At 41.8% G+C, this 17,234-nt stretch overlaps 1 protein-coding gene across 4 annotated transcripts in view; it reads left to right on the forward strand.

Annotated features, from left to right (window-relative positions):
- Positions 1-264: 264 nt before the first annotated feature.
- The window catches only part of UBE2Q2 (ubiquitin conjugating enzyme E2 Q2), a 54,965-nt gene continuing 37,995 nt past the window's right edge, over positions 265-17,234 (forward strand). For all 4 annotated transcript variants that reach the window (XM_074916707.1, XM_074916708.1, XM_074916710.1 and 1 more), the window contains exon 1: positions 265-726. In XM_074916707.1, the coding sequence (XP_074772808.1) occupies positions 541-726 (186 nt within the window). In that variant the 5' untranslated portion in view covers positions 265-540. The remainder of the gene's footprint in view (positions 727-17,234) is intronic.

Genomic DNA, 17,234 nt, shown 5'->3' on the forward strand with positions numbered 1-17,234 from the left:
CCCAGGGCCGGGTCGGGGTCGGGGCGGGCGGGCAGAGCCGGGGCAGGTTGCGCGGCGCCCGCGGCGGGCGGGCAGCGGGGCCCGGGCCCCGGGGCGGTCACGGCGGTGACCGAGGGCGCTGGGGGCGGTCGCGGGGAGGCGGGCGGCGGCCCCGGGGGAGGAGCAGGGGGCCGGCCCGGCCCAACTGCGTGTGTCCCGGGAGCGGGGCCGGCCTAGCGGCAGGAGGGCAGGGCGAGGGCGGGGCGGCTGCGGGCCTGGCCCAGCCCGCCGGGGAGGAAGGGGAAGGGAAGGGAGGAAGGGGGAGCGGGCTGCGCTGTTGCCCTTTTAAGCAGCGCGGGGGTGCAGGAGGCTGGTACAAAGGCAGCTGCCGCCGCGCTCGCCGTCCCCCCGCCGGCTGGGGCTGCCCCGGCCTCCCCGCCCTCCCGCCATCTTCCGCCCCGCAGGCGCGGCCGGGGCCAGGGTCGGGCCGGGCTGAGGCGGAGGGAGGCGGCGGCAGAGCGGGCAAGGCGGCGCAGGCCCGGGCTCGGAGATGAGGCCAGGATGTCGGTGTCAGGGCTCAAGGCCGAGCTGAAGTTCCTCGAGTCCATCTTCGACAAGGACCACGAGCGCTTCCGCATCGTCTCCTGGAAGCTGGACGAGCTCCACTGCCAGTTCGTGCTCCTGCCGCCGCCGCCGGGCTCCAGCCCGCAGCCGCCGCCGCCGCTCACCATCCACTGCAACATCACGGTGCGGGGGCCGAGCGGGGCCGGGGGCGGCGGGGGGAGGGCCGGGGCACGGCCCGCCCTCGCCATTGTCTGCGGGGCGCGGGGAGGGGGCGCAGCCCCGCCGCGGGGGTGACTCAGCACCGGCGGGGGGGGAACACGACTGGGGCCTCCGCCTGCCGCCGGGACCGGGGGGGGGGCTCCGGGGCCGGCTCCCCACCCCGAGGCTCTGCGTTTCCTCCCCACCGCGAACGTAACAAAAGTTAGGGAGCGGGCGCCCCCGGCCGCCCCTCCCCGCCGAGGCCGGGGCCCGGCAGCCCCTCCGGGGGGCTCCGCCGGGGGAGCGGCGGGTGCGGGGGAAGGACGCGGGGCCGTCGCACCGCCAGCCGCCTCCTGCGTTGGGGCCGGGAGCGGGCAGCCGGAACAAAGGGCGTTCGGGCCCGGGGCAGCGGGGAGAGAGCCCCCGGGCCGGCTCCCCGCCGCGGGGCCGTCCCCCGGGGCGGCGGCGGGGGGAGCACAGGGAGGGGGGGCCCTCCCCGTCCGCCTGCCCGTCCGTGCGGCGTCTCGGCGGGGCACGGGGAGCGTTTCCCCCTTGCCCCGGGCGGTGGGGGCCAGCGCTTTAGTGAGTGCGCCACACCGCTGCGGCCTGGAGCCGGGCGGCCCGCCCTGACCCGGGCGGGGAAACGCGGCACGGGCGGGCCCGGGTGGCGGCAGGGCCTTCCCCGGGGGTCAGCCCCAGGCGCGGCGGGCTGGGAAGGACGGGGAAACTTTTCATTCGTGCTGTCATGGAGGGATAGCAGAGCGCCCCTGGTCCCCTGCCGAAGGGTTCTTTACAGTTGTTTTATCGTAATAGTGGCACTTAAACTTGGGAAGGGGCACGGGCAGCCTTGTCCAATCTGAGGATTTATACTTGCGGTTTGCTTCGGGACTTCTCCTTTCTGCGCTTTGTTCCCTCCCGCCCCCCCGACTTAAATTTGTCAAGGTTTTTTTCTTTTAAATGTGTGCGAAGGAAGCAGAATAAAATGGTCACTCTTGTGTGCCGCGGTAACAATCCTCTGTTTTAAAAAAAATCGAGGGCCTAAACTTGTCAAAGGATTTGAGTATATTGGTATCTGTGATTCATGTACATGAGAGTGCTGGAGGTTCGTTTTTATTGGACTGGTTGGAGTTATAAGTGAATTTAAATGCCTTACCGAGATTCAGAGGGTAAGAGTAGAGAATCAAAAAATTTTGCCTGGGTGAAAATGGGGTTAGTATGTTTGGGTTTGAGGAAGACAAGCTCTGAAGCTTTTTTGTCTTTTGCCTATAAAAGGATGAAAGTTTCAAACAGATAGCGTGGAGGTAGAAATAAGCATCTAAGTGTAAATATTTGAGTACTGAAAGGTGAAAGTGTTCATGCAAACCAGATAAATCCAGTAATCTTGATTAGATCCTTATTTCCCTTAAAACAGCTCTGTTAAATTTAAGGAGACTTGTTAAGAGGATCTTTCAGGTTTCACAGTTAATTGTCATGAGGAGTCAGTTTTGTGGTCATGGGACAGGTGTTTGTTTTACCGGACACTTGTATATGCTTGTAAGAGGTAAGATGTTTTCTATGGTAAAACAATCAAGACTCTTTGGTGTTCTTGTTTTCAGACATTATCTGTTAGACGATGGATCCTGTGACTTCCTTTAAATATTTTTTTTTTATTCAGTAGAGAGTGTTTCATTGCTGAGAAGTCTGGCTCTTTGTTTCCACATGAGATGATCTATTTCATAAGTCTTTCTCTAAAGAGTAAAATAAAAGATCTGATGATTGTGCACCTCTAGTTGCCAGTTGAATTTGATGGGTTATTTCTTTGTCAAGGGGCAGCTAGCAGGGAAGCCAGTAGTGAAGCCTGAAGTTTTTGGTGCCTTGGGTTTGTGCTGTCGTGTATGTCTACTTCTGAGGCTGCTTTTGACGTAGATGCTTTTGATAGTAAATCTTTCTTAACTTGCGAAGGAGTGTGCTCACTTACTTGCAGGTCTTTGGTGGAGGTGTGTCTCCTCAAGCAAGAAACAGGTTAAGGTCACTCTTGGCATTTTTATGTTATTAATGAGGAAACAGTGTCTGCAATCTGCTATTACAGTCTCTTGCCCTAAAGGTCAAGACGTCTTTCACATGCCATTAGAATTGTGGCATATGAGCTTGCAAAAAGAACAGGAAAAGAGCTGTTTCAGACCTCAGAGCTGAGACTTCTGCTTTGAAAAAAAAGGCTGTGTCTGAGCTTCTTGAAACTTCTGTTTCACAGTTGTCTGCGAGTAGCTTGGTGCTTTCCAATGTTGACTAATTTTTGGCTCTTTGAGGTAGGTGGCTATTTTCCCTACCTGTTAGAAATAAATGGTAGAAGGCAACCTGAAATACAGAGGTGGCTCTCTTGAAGCAAGTGGGCAGAAGATGACAGAGCCAAACAGAGAAAGCTGACCTCTGGGCTCCTGTCCTAGTTTTTTCACACGGGTATTAGAGCTCTTAAGTGTGACAAAAGTGGGTTTTCTCCGAAGTGAATTGAATCTCTTGGCTCTGACTCCTAATTGACTCTGTTTTGTTCTGTAGGTACTGTAAACTAGAAAAACATAAGTCTTGTTTACTGTGCTTCAGTGGATCTGCAGGTACTGTGGGAAGTAGAACTTCAAATGGCAGTAGTAGCATACAAAAGCTAGTAAGGATATAAAGTTGTTGATAAATATGTTTTCTTGGGGAGACTCACACTCTGCATCAGAAGCTGCTATCTTAGTGCTATGGATTTGCAGTGCAAATATGTAAATTCAGCTGTTTGCTTCTTCTAACCAGTTTAGCTCCTACAGTACTCAAGACAGGGTATTACCCTTGTTCAACTAAAGCTTACAGTAAATTGTACATCTGGAGACTCAAGAATCCTGTTAAGGGGAAGAGTAAGCACAAAGCTCAATAATAACTTTTTTCTTTGTGGTTCTGTTTACCTCAATACTTCACCTGAAGTGAAAGCTGTCCAGCAGTGTGTATAGATGCTGAAGTTACTGGATGGAGGAAAATCTGGTAGGGAAGAAAGCTTCCAGTAGCTTCTGCACTAAGTCTGAAAAAAGAGACCTGATAACTAAGTTGCTCTGATCTTCACAATGGATCTCTTTCTTTTCTCCAGTCTAGAGAGAAAGCAGAGGAAAGAGAAAACATTCTCCTGGAGAGGTGAGGGAGAATGTCTGCCTGGGAACTGCATGGATCTCCCCAAGTTTTCTAGACTAAATTCCACAGTTTGATCAGAAGTTTTCCCTGGAAATTCTTGTAGAGATGATTTTCTGATTGTCTCTGCAGTATGAGTTTGTAGAACTGTCGAAGTTAAGCATTTGCTGCAGCATCCTAGGAATGGTCTACCTGTGATACTGAGCAATGCTTGAAATAAAAGCAAGATACGTTTTTACTCAATAACTGTTTTGTTTCGTAAAGTGACAGGCAAGCTTTGTCCAAATCCTTCATTATTTCTGGTAGTCACTGATATTGGAATTTAAATGGTTAATCAGATTATTTTGAGAGACACTTTAGGGTGGAGTCATCCCTGTCAGAAACATTGCTGCTTATTCCTGAGAACTGTCTAATTATTGAACTTGTTCAGGCTGTGTACCTTCACATTCCCATTTCGTTATGCCAAGAGCAGTGTCTCTGTTCTGGAGTTTTATTTCTGTTTTTCTCAGATTTCCTTTTTATTTAGCAGCAGTATTCTACTTAAGTTCAATAAACCTTTACAAAGTATATGTATTTATCCTGGTCCTGTTCTCCATGCTTTTTGAAATACTTAGAGGAGTGTGTTTAGTGATTGTGACTTCAGGTAAGTGTCTTTCAATGCAGTTCATAGTTTCAGTTTGCTACCTTATGAGACTTAAGTCATAGTATTCAGAAGTGTATGTTAGAATAATTCGGTCTTTTCCTAGTTATTACAACAGAAAGGACTGATAATGGACTGCTGTAAAACATAGCGTATTTTTTAATATAATCTCTTCAGAGAGGAACTGAATATTAATATCTCTTCACCCATACACAGAATTACTACTGAAATTCTGTGTCCTCGGGTAGCACTTGAAGGTAGAATGGGGTTTGCACCAGGTCTGAGTGGGAGCAGATTTTGCCCCAAACAGCTACTGGGCTCTGATGTGCGGTGATATCCTTCATACATTAACAATTCAATTCAGGTGATATGGCTGACTCTAGTATACTCTTGCTTCTCTGCTGGAACGAAGTATCTTCTGCTTTTGCTGGAAAATACCCTGCTGCTAAATCGGAGTTAGAATCTGCTATGAAAGACTTGAAAACGTTACTGTCTACAGATAACTGCAACTGATGGGAGAAGACTTTATTTTCCCTTCTAAACTAGAATGGATGAAAAGAGATTACCTGTGAAGCTTTTGACAAGTTGGGTATATACAGAAAGTGAGTGTATTTGCACATACAGTAGTTCTTCAAAGGGATAAGATTTTAATATTAAACACACTCCTAGCTAATGCCTAGACAGCTGATAACCTTTCAAAAGGGTTATTTATTTGTACACAGAACTAACCACGTAATGAATGAGGCATTCCGTTCAAACCACAGATACCTTTTTTTTTAGATCACTAGACATTCTGTAGTGAGGTTGAGACTTTTGTCTTGCAGCATAAGAATACCAGGACTAATCAAAGCATACACAGCTTTATCTTGATAATATGTACTTTTCTAACTAAAACTGGATGTACTTGGTGTTTTAAAAAAGGCACTCCTGTAACCATTGTGAACCATAACTTATGCAGTAGAAATTGTGAAGTTTCGTGTTTTATGTAGCAAAAATAAAATATTGCAAAAAAGAGTAGGAGGAATCTTTTGTGTCTGGAAGACATAGGGCCTTACTTTCTGACACCACAACTTAGTTGTGCTATGTGTGAAAGGTTGTAACAAGTACTTCAGGACTTCGCAGGCAGTTGTTCTGTGCCCTCTATAATGTATGAAGTATTCCTAAAATATCCTAGAAAGCCACAGTGGTGGGCTTCAAATATAAACACTGGCTTATGTTGAGGTTTTAATGTACAGGAAATTGCACTTACTTCAAATGGGTTACTCATGTGAGTTAATGATACAATAATTTCAGAACTGGGACTATTTTGGTCCTCAAAAGAGCTCTCCCTGCACTTTGATAATTAAAAGAAGTTTATAAAAAGAATTGTATTCTTTATACTCAGCATGCTTCCTCATGTTAACTGTTCAGGAGGTTTTTGTAAAAGACTGAAAGATACCTGGTAATTTTTGTGTGTTTCCTCATATTCAGGAGACTAACTTAGAGCAGGGCTACTGTGTTACAGGCATTTATGGCGTGTGATGGATTCCTTTGTGTTGCCAGTGATACTTAACTTTGTGTCAAAATTGGAGGACTGGTAGTTGGTATTACAGAGACCTTTCTTACACTACAAGAAGCAAGAGTATGTACCACTAGTCTTGATTGGGGAGGGGAGGCAGATGTGCTAAGACTTTGGCTTTTCTGTCAAAGCTTTTTATCAATGAAATTAGAAGAATAAGAGAGTAGTGCAGAAAGTATTGTATTCTGGAAAATAAAGTTGCACTTGAAATTCATGTGGCATTCTGTCTACAATGGAACTCTGTAAAATCAGAAGTTATTAATGGAGTTGATCAAGTGTGTTCCCAAAAAAAGAGTAACTTCATTCTGTCAGATTTACTCAGTTTAGAATGAAACTACAGGATTTTTTTCTGTTATGCCAGGGGACATTGTATATTGATGACATGCTGATATCCTCAGCATGAATTAAAAATTGTAATTGCTAGGAAGAGCAAAGTATGTTTGTGTCCTGTGCACTCTGTAATCCTGCTGCTGCTTGCAGACCAGTAAAGGCTATGTGCCTTGTGAGGTGGCCAAAATTGAGTTTACTGGATTAAGGACCTGGCTGGCATGTAAAAATTCTTTACTGGGTTATTGTTAATCTGGATCATTTCCCAGTCTGGTTCACTGCATGGCTGCACAAACAGCTGTACCGTCACAACAGAGGGCACAGGAATGAGTGAGTGCTGGGGAAGACTGCTGAAGCCAGCACTGCTGACAGCACTGCTTGCCAAGCGCTGGCTGAGTCCTCAGCGGCACTTGGGATTGCTCTGTATGGAATACCTGAGTCGGCATCAGTCCAGTGGGCCTTTGTGAGTGTCTGCTTTTTTACAGTGACAGCTCAATAGAGACAATGGACCAGACTAACTGGAAGTAGTTTGTTTGTTTACTTGTAAAATTAAATTTCTTTCAGGGGAATGGAAGATACGAAGATGGAAACAGTTCTCTAAATAGTGTTACTTAAAAAAAAGGGGGGGGGGCAAAACTTCTGGGTAGGAACAAATGTTTGTAGAAGCTGATTAACAGAAATAACTATTTTAGTTATGCCTTGGTGTGGGCTACTGTTCAGTAGTGTCAGGTTGTTTGTCTTTATGTAGTTTTGAAAGGTTGTAAAACCCTGAATTCCTGGCTGAAGTTGATTTTTCTTTATAATATGAATGATAATATGCCATTTTTAAGACACGTGATAGTTCATGATTTAGGAAGCATTCCACTGTATTTCTTCAGCTGCAAGCTCTGTAGAAGTGAAAATGACCTGTCACCAGTGCATAGAAGACAACTGGAAAATTAAATGACTGATTATAGTAAGGGTGGGCTATTTAACATTTGGATCTTGAAGCTAATGTGGTCGGAATACTTCTCAGTTGATCTTTGCTGGAAACAAGCATACCGGTTAGTGTGTGATATGACTTACTGATTTCTCGCTTCCAGCTGTAGTCTTTTAAGTGTGGCATTAAAATAATAACCTTATGTGTTTTGTTTCTTTTTTGTTATCTCATGCATGCAAGACGGTATCCTGGTGTATTCAGTACTGTAGAGCAGTTAGTGCATGATTTCTTGTGACTTAGTTTGGACTGTGTTGTCCTTTTTCCTGGATCTCTTAAATTTTTAACACCTCTGAGAGAAAGAAGAGTTCAATACGATTGCAGATCTTGCAATAGCTTCTTCAGTGTGTATTCAGAAAGGCTGATGAAACAAAAGCTCTGTCAGAACTTGTATTAGTGGCATTAGAAAAAATTAAAGCGTTCATATGCAGTGGTGTTCAAGATACCACAGGCTTCCTTGAATTTTTGAAATAGGAAATAACTGTGGTAAGAGTGCGGTATTTAATTTATTAACGGTAAACATTGGTTGAAATCCGTGGTACTGAAATTTGGGGGGGGGGTGGAGAGAGAGAACGATTACAAAATTCCATCTAAATGGCTCTGATCTGAAGGGCAGTGGCTAAGCAGCACTCAGGGCAGCTGTGTACGTGTTGCTGTGAGGGCAGAGCTTGGGAACCAGGCGGGTGGTGGCTGGCGTGCTACTCAGGTGCTCAGAGCATAGAGCAGCAGGACCTCTGTTAGCAGTGGGTGAGAATGAAAAATCCTTCCATATGTGGATGTGTCTGGGGCACAGCAAATCTGTAAAGGGAAAAGGCAGAAAAGAGGAAAGTTGTTTTCAGAGAGGGGGCAAGGGGACAGTGCCTTTGGGGGGGGTGTGTGTGTGAATTTGAGTGCTTGGAAGACGTAAATTCCTGAGAGTAAAGAGAATGAGGAGGAGGGAGAAGCCTGGATTTTTGAGTGACAGCAAAAGTGACATCAGACTTTGCATGCTGTGGAGTAACTGTGTAAGTGATAAAGGCAAGAGCAGGTCCACTAAGAAACTTAATTTTTCAAGTTAACTTGGGGAGAGAGTGACATGTTGCAACTTATTTATAACTCCTTCTTCAGTTCTAGCTGTATTAGAAGCCATTTCTTGCTGCTGTGGCTCAGTGACACTAATGATACCTTTTCTGAATGTACTTATCTGTATAGTTGCAGAAGTAGGTAATTAATAACTCTTGATGGTTAAAATGAGTTGCTAGTTTGTTTCAAGTAACTGGACTTCCTTGAGGAATTTGGGCACTTAAGATACTGTGCTGCTGGTAAAGGAGTATTGCAGAATCAGATTTGCAAAATACCTTTCTCTTTAGCACATCCGTCTAGCTGCTTATTAGATCAACCATTGCCAGCTTGAGTGCATGTGTAATGCGTGCATTAAAGAGGAGAACCCCTTGTGGCTGAGGACTCCAAAACAACCATCCTCTGACAACTGTCAGGATGAGGGTACACGCACACAGTGGGGTTTTTGTGTGCGAGGAGCAAGATAGGTTGATCCGGCTGCTGTGAGGTGCTGTGGAAAACTCTTCAGTTCTAGTCTCAGCTCTACAACCTCCTTTCCGATAGGAAAAGTCTTCAGCAATGCTGTTCTTTGCTCAGTTTTCAGTGTGGATGATCTGTAATTTTGTTTCTGTTAATAGTATTGGCAAAGGAATGTTCCTTAGCTCACTTAACGGGGTTGGCCCTTAACAACAGTTTTCATTTTCAGAGACTGCACGCTTCTCTTGAACAACTGTCATTTGCTGTGCTGTTAGCTAGACCATGCCTAGTGTTAATTTAGGAGTTGTGTTTGAACATGAACATTTGGTGATTTTACTTGGGGTCCATATTAAAGAGTTCATCTTTTTTGTGAACTTCTTTGAATGGATAACTGGCATGCTGCATTATGACAGTGACCTGGAGAATAAAATATTGCATCCCAGTGAAGATCAATAACTATGTTTTTACCAGAAAGGTGCTGGTTTTGCTCTTATGCTCAAAGTTTGTATTTTAATTCTGTGTAGTTATGTTGTACTCAACAACAGATAGTCTGCTGCCTTCTGTTTGGTAAGGGGAGTAGATGAGGTTGTGGCAACTGGTAAGAGAGTCGGATAAGCCTATTTTTCCAAGAGTATTGTGCAGTTTCATATATTGGAAACAACAGTTGGGACATTTTGTGTAAATTAAATAGTTCAAAGAATGACTGGCTGTAAAAACTTATCTGAAAGAACTTGACCATAAGTAGTGTAGGACCTATGTTGCCATATCTTCATCCATGTTTGTGACCATTTGAAGTGATGTTTTGTGCCTTTGCTACTCTGGTTGTTGTGTTTTGTCTTACTCTAAGGTAATGACATTTGAGCAGTGAGAGATGTAAATGTGTGTACCTGCATAGAGACATGGAAGTAAAACAGAGAAGTAGCTTAGATCATTTAACTTGAAATTATTGGCCTCTTGTATGTGCCTGTTTGAAAGCATCATTTGCTTAAGTGTTTTCCAGGATTATTTTCTCTTAAAATGTTATTTTCTGTCTTAGATGTATCAAAGTAAAAAAACTGTAAGATTTTTCTAAGTTCAAGAGAATTCTATGGGCTTGGGTTGAACAAAAGAATTTTTGCAGATGAAGCTGCAAATTACAAGCTGCTTGGGTTTTGGGATATTTTTTACACAAGTGAATTGCCATTGAAATACTGTCCCTGTTCATACTTACTTAGCCATGCCGTGGTCACCATCATATGAACATTGACACTTGCAGATGCTGCTGAATCTGTATATTGCGAAAAGTGTTCTGTGCACTAGGCTTTCAGTTACTTTAAAAACATGCTGTAGTCCCTGTGCACTTGTACAGACAGTGGCTGTAGAAGGTGCAAAGTTGCAGACTGTTGCACGTGTGTCTGTAAAAAAAAAAAGTCTGATGTGACAGGAGGGGAACTACTTTGCTCTGCCCAAGAGGATGTCTGTTGTGAAGACAAAAGTAATGTCCATAACTGTTCTGTATGCTTGTAACAGAAACATTTCCTTGTGGTTACTTTTGTGGTAAATTTCTTCAATCAGCAGAACTTGCCTTACAGAGAATTATATTTTTGTTTGGGACAATTTGTGACTGTAGAGTGAATTTAAAGGCACCTGTAGAGCTGTGGTTTGTTATACTCTTTCTGTTCCGTGAGGCACATGCCTTTGACCCTGCCTTCTCTAACATGGCTGTATTTAATAACATAAATAATTCTGAAACAAGATACTCTGCTATACTTGTCTGATTCCCTGGAGAGTATGTGGGAGAGAAAAACCATGACCCTGTTAGTTGTGTTGTTTTAATGTGCTCCTGAAGGTACTCAGTTCTGCAGCGATGAGCTATCGGCAGAACCTACACAGAACAGGATTACAGGATTCTTTCAGCTACCTCCTGTAAAGGTGCAAGATGATTAAACTCTTGCAATCTCCAGGGGTCCAACCAAAGCGTGTCACTTCATCTGGAATTGTCTCAGTCATTAAACTTGAGGGTAGAATTGCAGTACTTTTCTGTGTTTGAGAGGTACATGTATTTTAGTTCAACAACTTGGTGCCTTAGCAAATGCGTGAGTTTTAGCAAGTATTCTCACTGAACTGAGCGTGTCAGGCTTCGATTTCAGGAGGAGCTTAAGAAAATTAAAGCTGATACAAACTTGCTTTCTGTTGTATAGAAACACTTAAAGATCTCCCTCTAACTGATCTCTAGTGAATAAAAGATGCCCTTCTGTTTATATGCGTTGAGCAAGTTAATAATGTGTTGTATACAAACTTAAAATTCAAAAGGAAAAGCAGTTTGAACTTTTCCCCTTGCTCATTAGAGGTGAGTAAAATTAACTTTGCTTCCTCCCTACCCACAATATTAAATGTATTAAATTTTATTTGTAAACCACCTACTGCATGCACTTCTCATATCTTTTAGAACTCTAGATCACTCAACTGTTAGATTTTTAATGAAATTACAGTTCTTTCGTATATAAAAGTGCAGATTTTTACTTGAACTTGCAAATTAAATGTTAGAATATTTGTAATATGTTCAATAACTCAGTCTGTACAACAGAGCAAATGATGACATCTGGATATTTGAAAATACAAATTTTTGGGGTTTTAGTAACTTGATTACTTGGATTATTTCCAATGAAGTTTCAAAAAACCTGAGTTGAAAGTGACCCTTCATGCTTTCTTTTTTAATTATAAAGAATGAGATGGGAAGGCAGGTGACAATCTGCTGACTTTGAAAGGTTCTTAGCCTGTAGATTTCACAGGCACTCAAGCACCTACTGGTAAAAAATGCTTACCTGCATTGTAAGCTGCCTTTAAAAAGTTTGGCCCCTCATAATGGGAAGCAGTCTGTCAGTTGTGCAATCACAACTAATACTCTTTTAAGAAGCTCTGAGTACTAGTGTTTTATGGTAAGCAAGCTAAACTTTAAGAATATCTTCTTAAGTCCTGATATTTTTGTTAATATTGTCTGGGGTTTTTTTTCTTTCCTCTAAAGGCAGATTAACACAGGTGAAAAATTCGCAAGTAATGAATGACTAACAATTCCAAATAATATGATATGTACTAAATTGTAGCTAATTGTGTAGTTTAATCTTCAGTATTTTTTGAATGCTTGTGTAAGACATGTATATGATCCCTAAACAGTGGGACCTGATTTTTTTTTTTAAGTATAATTCTGCTATTTAATTGAAATGAACAAATCTGGTAGTATCAAGATGTCTGCTGAGAGAAAGCCATTTATGATTTGAGGTCAGTTACTTGATGTGTGTTTATAGCTGCAAATGTATTCACCTTGAAAAGGCCTCTGAAATGGCTTGTTATTAGGATTTACTTCATTACCAAGATTTGTGTGAGCTAGAATGGTCTCTTGCTAGCTTTCTCAACACAGTTAAGCTGTTTAAAAGATCTGGGGGGTTGATGTTTTGTTGTTTGGAAGTAAACAAGGCTGGACAAAGAAACTTGGGGACTCAGAAGATGAAATGTAGAAGTGCTCTTATAAAAATCAGCTAAGTTATAGTTGTGTAAAAAGAACAGAACTAGGTTCTGTCAATTATAGAGATTTGGCAAAAACTTACAAACAGGAAAGAAATAGAATTGATTTTTTTGTTCAGTCAGTATGCTAAGGAGTTATAAAAGGAAAAACCCCATTTTTTCAATCTTAAGATGATCTAGAAATTAAGAACTGTCAGCATGTAATAACAATTTTAAATTATAACGCTGAAGATGTGTGCTTAAACGTGTTTTCCTCCTATTTGTCCATGACAAAATGGCTGTTGTGTACAAGGAGACGTGGCCACTCTTATCACCTCATAGCAAGCTGTGTGTACAGGTTGTTCTAATCTTAGGAATGTGAGCAAGATGGGTTGTTTTAATTTAGCAACTTCACAATATCAACAGTATTATAGTGATTTAGAAATAGCTCCTATAAAAATCTCTTGCATCAAAATTGCGTTGCTGTAGCTTTACAGAACAGGATAAAGATTGTATAACACTGAGTAAAACAGCCTTATTGTTAAGGATGAGAAAGCTTAGATAAGATATACTTAGATGACAGATTTCTACCCAGGAAGAGCTGTCTTTATGTGTTCCTGGTATCTTCTGTCACTTTTTGCCTTTTTTTTTTTTTTGATAACTAAAATTGTTAGTAAAATATAAGTAGACCCTCTTACAGAGGATGCAATGGAATGTCTGAACAGTGAGATCCCGTGTTTATTCTTCTCATACGTGGTGGTTTTCCTAAACGATCTGATAGGTTTTGAAATTGTTCCAGTGCCAGGAGTGCGGGGCTTTATTCTCTTTGTATTTTGTATGTTTATTAGTAGGCTAAATTCTTTCGCTGCATTCTGTTACAGAAGCTACAGAAGCATTTGTGTTGACAAAGCTCCCAATCTGTCCTGGTGTTAATACAAAGACTCTCTAGAAGCGATGATCCCATGAATTGTAATTGTATCTGGGTTGGCTGTAAACATTCAGCCTTTGTCCTCAGGCCTCAGTACATGCTAGGTGTGATGTCATCTCAGCCCGTCGTGTCTTACTGAGCAATTGCATTAGCTTTTCAAGCTGTACAGCGTGCATTAGCTTGTGAAAGCTGCCCAAATCTAAGCATTGTAGCCTTTGCTTTTACTTGTAGAGAGCAGGGAAATGTCATGTTATAGCAGTTACATAAAAGATCTCAAACGCTTAGTATGGGTGATACCTGTGCAGCTAAACTAGATTATACAAAACTGTTGTATGTCAGCTTTGTAGTGAAAGGCCCAAAATAATGTTGTGTTTTAGCCGCTGAGAATTAATAGTAAAATAACTGCTATTTTAGGGTTCCTCTTGTGAAATGTTGTCTTTGTATTTGGGAAGCTTGTGTTCCTTACATGAGTTAACCACTCAAATCCATCTCTCTATAGGATGCAGATATGGAAGAAAAAGCTGGCTTAATTCTCTCAACAGGATTAGCCTATGTGGAGTTCAGTTGTGTGACCTTACAAACCACAAGCTTAGTCTTTCATTGCATGCTATGGTGTTACAAACTCATGAGCTTGTTTATAGCTCAAGATCAGAATGTTTGAAGTTTGTGTGTGAATTCTGTATTTAAAAATATGGTGACTCATATCCGCGTGAAACTCAGCTGTTCCAAAAATAAGTATTACTTACAGATCTGGAGAAACTTAGTGCCATTTACTTTTTTTTAAGTTAAATGAACATACTTATTGGTAATTCCGAAGAATAAAAAGTGTTGCAGCAAAGTAGAAGTTTGATTGAACTTGTATTTTAATATTAAACATCTGTTGTGAAAAAGTTGGAATATGTGATTAAATATCCATATTCCAGAAGTCCAAACTTTGAAATATTTTCTGATACAGATGAGTGAATATACTCACACAGTATTTAAGAAAAGCCTTTCTGGTAAATGCATTGCTCCTATTCATGTTTCAAAAGCTCAAGCAGACTAAAAATTTGAATATTTAATCAATTTTAGGGTATAATAATTCATATGTGCTATACACTAATCATGCACGCAGTATCAAATCCTGGTATGTTTTCTCATGTACAGCAGGGCTTGCTTTCATTGCAAAATACGGAATGAGAGCAAAACATAAGGACTGTCATTCAGTGTAGAAGGCATCAGCACATTCAGGTAGCCACTGTAACGTATTTAAATACATAGTGGGATTGCTTGATCTTCAGATCTGCGCTATCAGTTGTGTCCCTGCCTGACAAAGGGTTTGCTGCAAGTTTTTTGGAAGAGATTTTTGTATAAGCCACCCAGACTGGATAGGTACTAATTGCAACCAGCAAATGTCCTACTGTGGGTTTGTTCATTAAATCCTTCATTACTAAATCCTGCTGGCGGAGAAAGGAGAAACAGAATTGTCAGGAAAGAATACAGATGTTTATCTTCTATAAATCACTGCAATTAATAGACTTGCTTAGACCTGGACTAACATAATTAACAAATGCTTGATCTAAAAAAAAACCAAACTAAAAATACCTGTTAGAAGAATGTGCATACACAGCCCAAATGTTGGCTGTATCTGGAGAATATTTTTATTCTAATGAATCTGAGGATTTTAACAAGCAGATGGCTCAATGAATCTTGGAAGGGATTTTGCTTGTTCTTTGTATTTGCTGTTGGGAATGTTGGTGTAATCTAAAGTCACAGTAGTAGTGTTTACCCTGTTGCCTTTCTCTTAACGTAATGAGCTGGCCAGAGAAGTTCAGGTCTCAAAAATAGCTCATTCAAACAAGTGTTCAGGCAGTAGGGCCAGTCTCCCTTCTGATGTTCCCTACTGTGCATAAAGATCCGGTGTTGCAGTGTAGAAGTCTTGATGTAAGAATATGGCACAATTGCCAGAGACTTTAGAGGCAGATTGAGTGAAAACTGTCAGGGATGTTATCAGTACAAAACCTGGAATATCTTTAATAAAGCGTAGCTCCTTAAAAAATAGTTTGGGAACCCAGGGGCAGCTGGGAATTCAACCATGTTTCTCCAGCAGTGATAGTGGTTAGTCTTTCAAGAGTGTCTTAAACTGAGGAGAAAATACACTTTTCCAAGGTACTGTATTTAGTAAAGGAAGAAAGTGATTAAATCACATGTAACTACGCATCTGTTTGCCTGCCTTAGCCTTAAAATCTGGGCAAGCTGAGCACTGGACTTTCTTGCCAGACATTTGAGATGTTAGGCCTTAGTTAATCAGGAATTAACTAAAGTCTCTGCTTTGTGTATGGTGTGCTTCAGAGCGAAGCTGAAGAATGTAAACAGTTTGTCTTCTCATAAAGATACTAGGAGTATCATGTATTCTAAGGTATTTTTAGCTGTGATTTTTAAGAAAATAAATATAAACTTAGGAGGGGATTGAGCTTGTTTAAAATTTAGGCAAAGGTTTCAGTTTACAGGTGGAAATGTTAGACTTCTGGAGCTAGAACTTCTTGGAGTGTGCTGCCAGGTGGGAACTCTGCTGTGGTAGTCTGTTTTGCCAAAGCTGATGCCTTTTGTCTAATCACATGGGTTCTTTGAGGTTCAGCACTTCAGCTAGAAGGTTGGTTAGAAAGTAAGCTTTGTATTACTAAGAGACAATTCTAACATGCTTATGTATTTCTCCAGTTTACAAATGAATAGTGTTCTGCATTCTAATAAATCTATGAAATGACAGAAGCTAGTTTAAATAAGGAAGGTCTGTTTTTTTTTTTTTTTCTTATGGGACTTGTACTTTGAGAGCTTGCTTAGGCTAAGTTTGCATGAGAACCACTAAAGACCAGACAACACTAACAGACAGGTATGATGTCTTCCTTGTCTGAAAGTTGGTAGTTGTCTTGAAAACTATAAAGCAAAAAATACACAATGCAGTCAAGAAAGAGTGTAAATTTGTAAGCATAGTGCACGTTTTGGAGTCGCCTATTAAAGTAGCAGTAGGAACCTTGACTCTTTAAGTATTGAAGGATGAAGCATGATTTGTTGTCTCTGGAATGAGAAATACGGAATTTTAAACTGCAGCGAGAGGAATGAATGAAAATTCCCTCATATTATTTTGTAATACCTGGGGATATGAAGATAATATCTGGGTGATAAAACTGAGGTTCAGCAATTTGTCCTCAGCTACTAGAATTTAATTGAATGGGTGAGAAGTGGAGAATGCCTCAAATAACTAAAACAAGAAAATCCAAACATGTCAGTGATACAGAGAGACACTTACTGCTGAGTTGGAAGCTATGTGGTTTCCACCATCCTTACAATGTTACCAAACCTGTGTTAGGAAAAAAATGGAATTGCTTGTAGAAACATCTAAACAAGAGGCAAGTGACTTTACCTTTCTGTAACAAGGCTCTTCCTAGCACATTTTGAAGGGCTGCATGCTGTGGCAGCTTAGTGACAGAAAAATCACTTGTCATGGATTATACGAGCAGTTGTGGGTCACATCTGTTCCGTATGTTGTATGTGTCCTAACCGTGGCTTGTTCTGGAAAATGGAGCACACTTCTAATCCTGTGAACCCATTTGATCTCTGTCACTAGGATGTGTTTGTGCACCTGCCTAACAAATCTAGGACTCCATTGATGGAAGAACGTTATTCTGTAAGCTTTCTTGATAGAGTTATATTGAGAAATCTTTCAGCAGTGGAAAGTCGTCTGTGAGCTGGGATGGTACAAAGATAAAATTGCAGATTTTTGGCATTGTGATCTGCCTAAATTAACTTGTCCTCCGAGGCAGGAGATTTGAGCCTTGTTGCTTCAGTCTGAGGGCCAGTGCTAGAACAGTTTGAATAATCCTATTTGAGGAGGAAATCTGAAAACTCCAGGTTTTGTTGTTTTCAGAGCTTAAATTTGGAAGAATCTGTATTTTTA

Source organism: Athene noctua, chromosome 13 (assembly GCF_965140245.1).
Source record: "Athene noctua chromosome 13, bAthNoc1.hap1.1, whole genome shotgun sequence".
Classification (NCBI taxonomy): domain Eukaryota; kingdom Metazoa; phylum Chordata; class Aves; order Strigiformes; family Strigidae; genus Athene; species Athene noctua.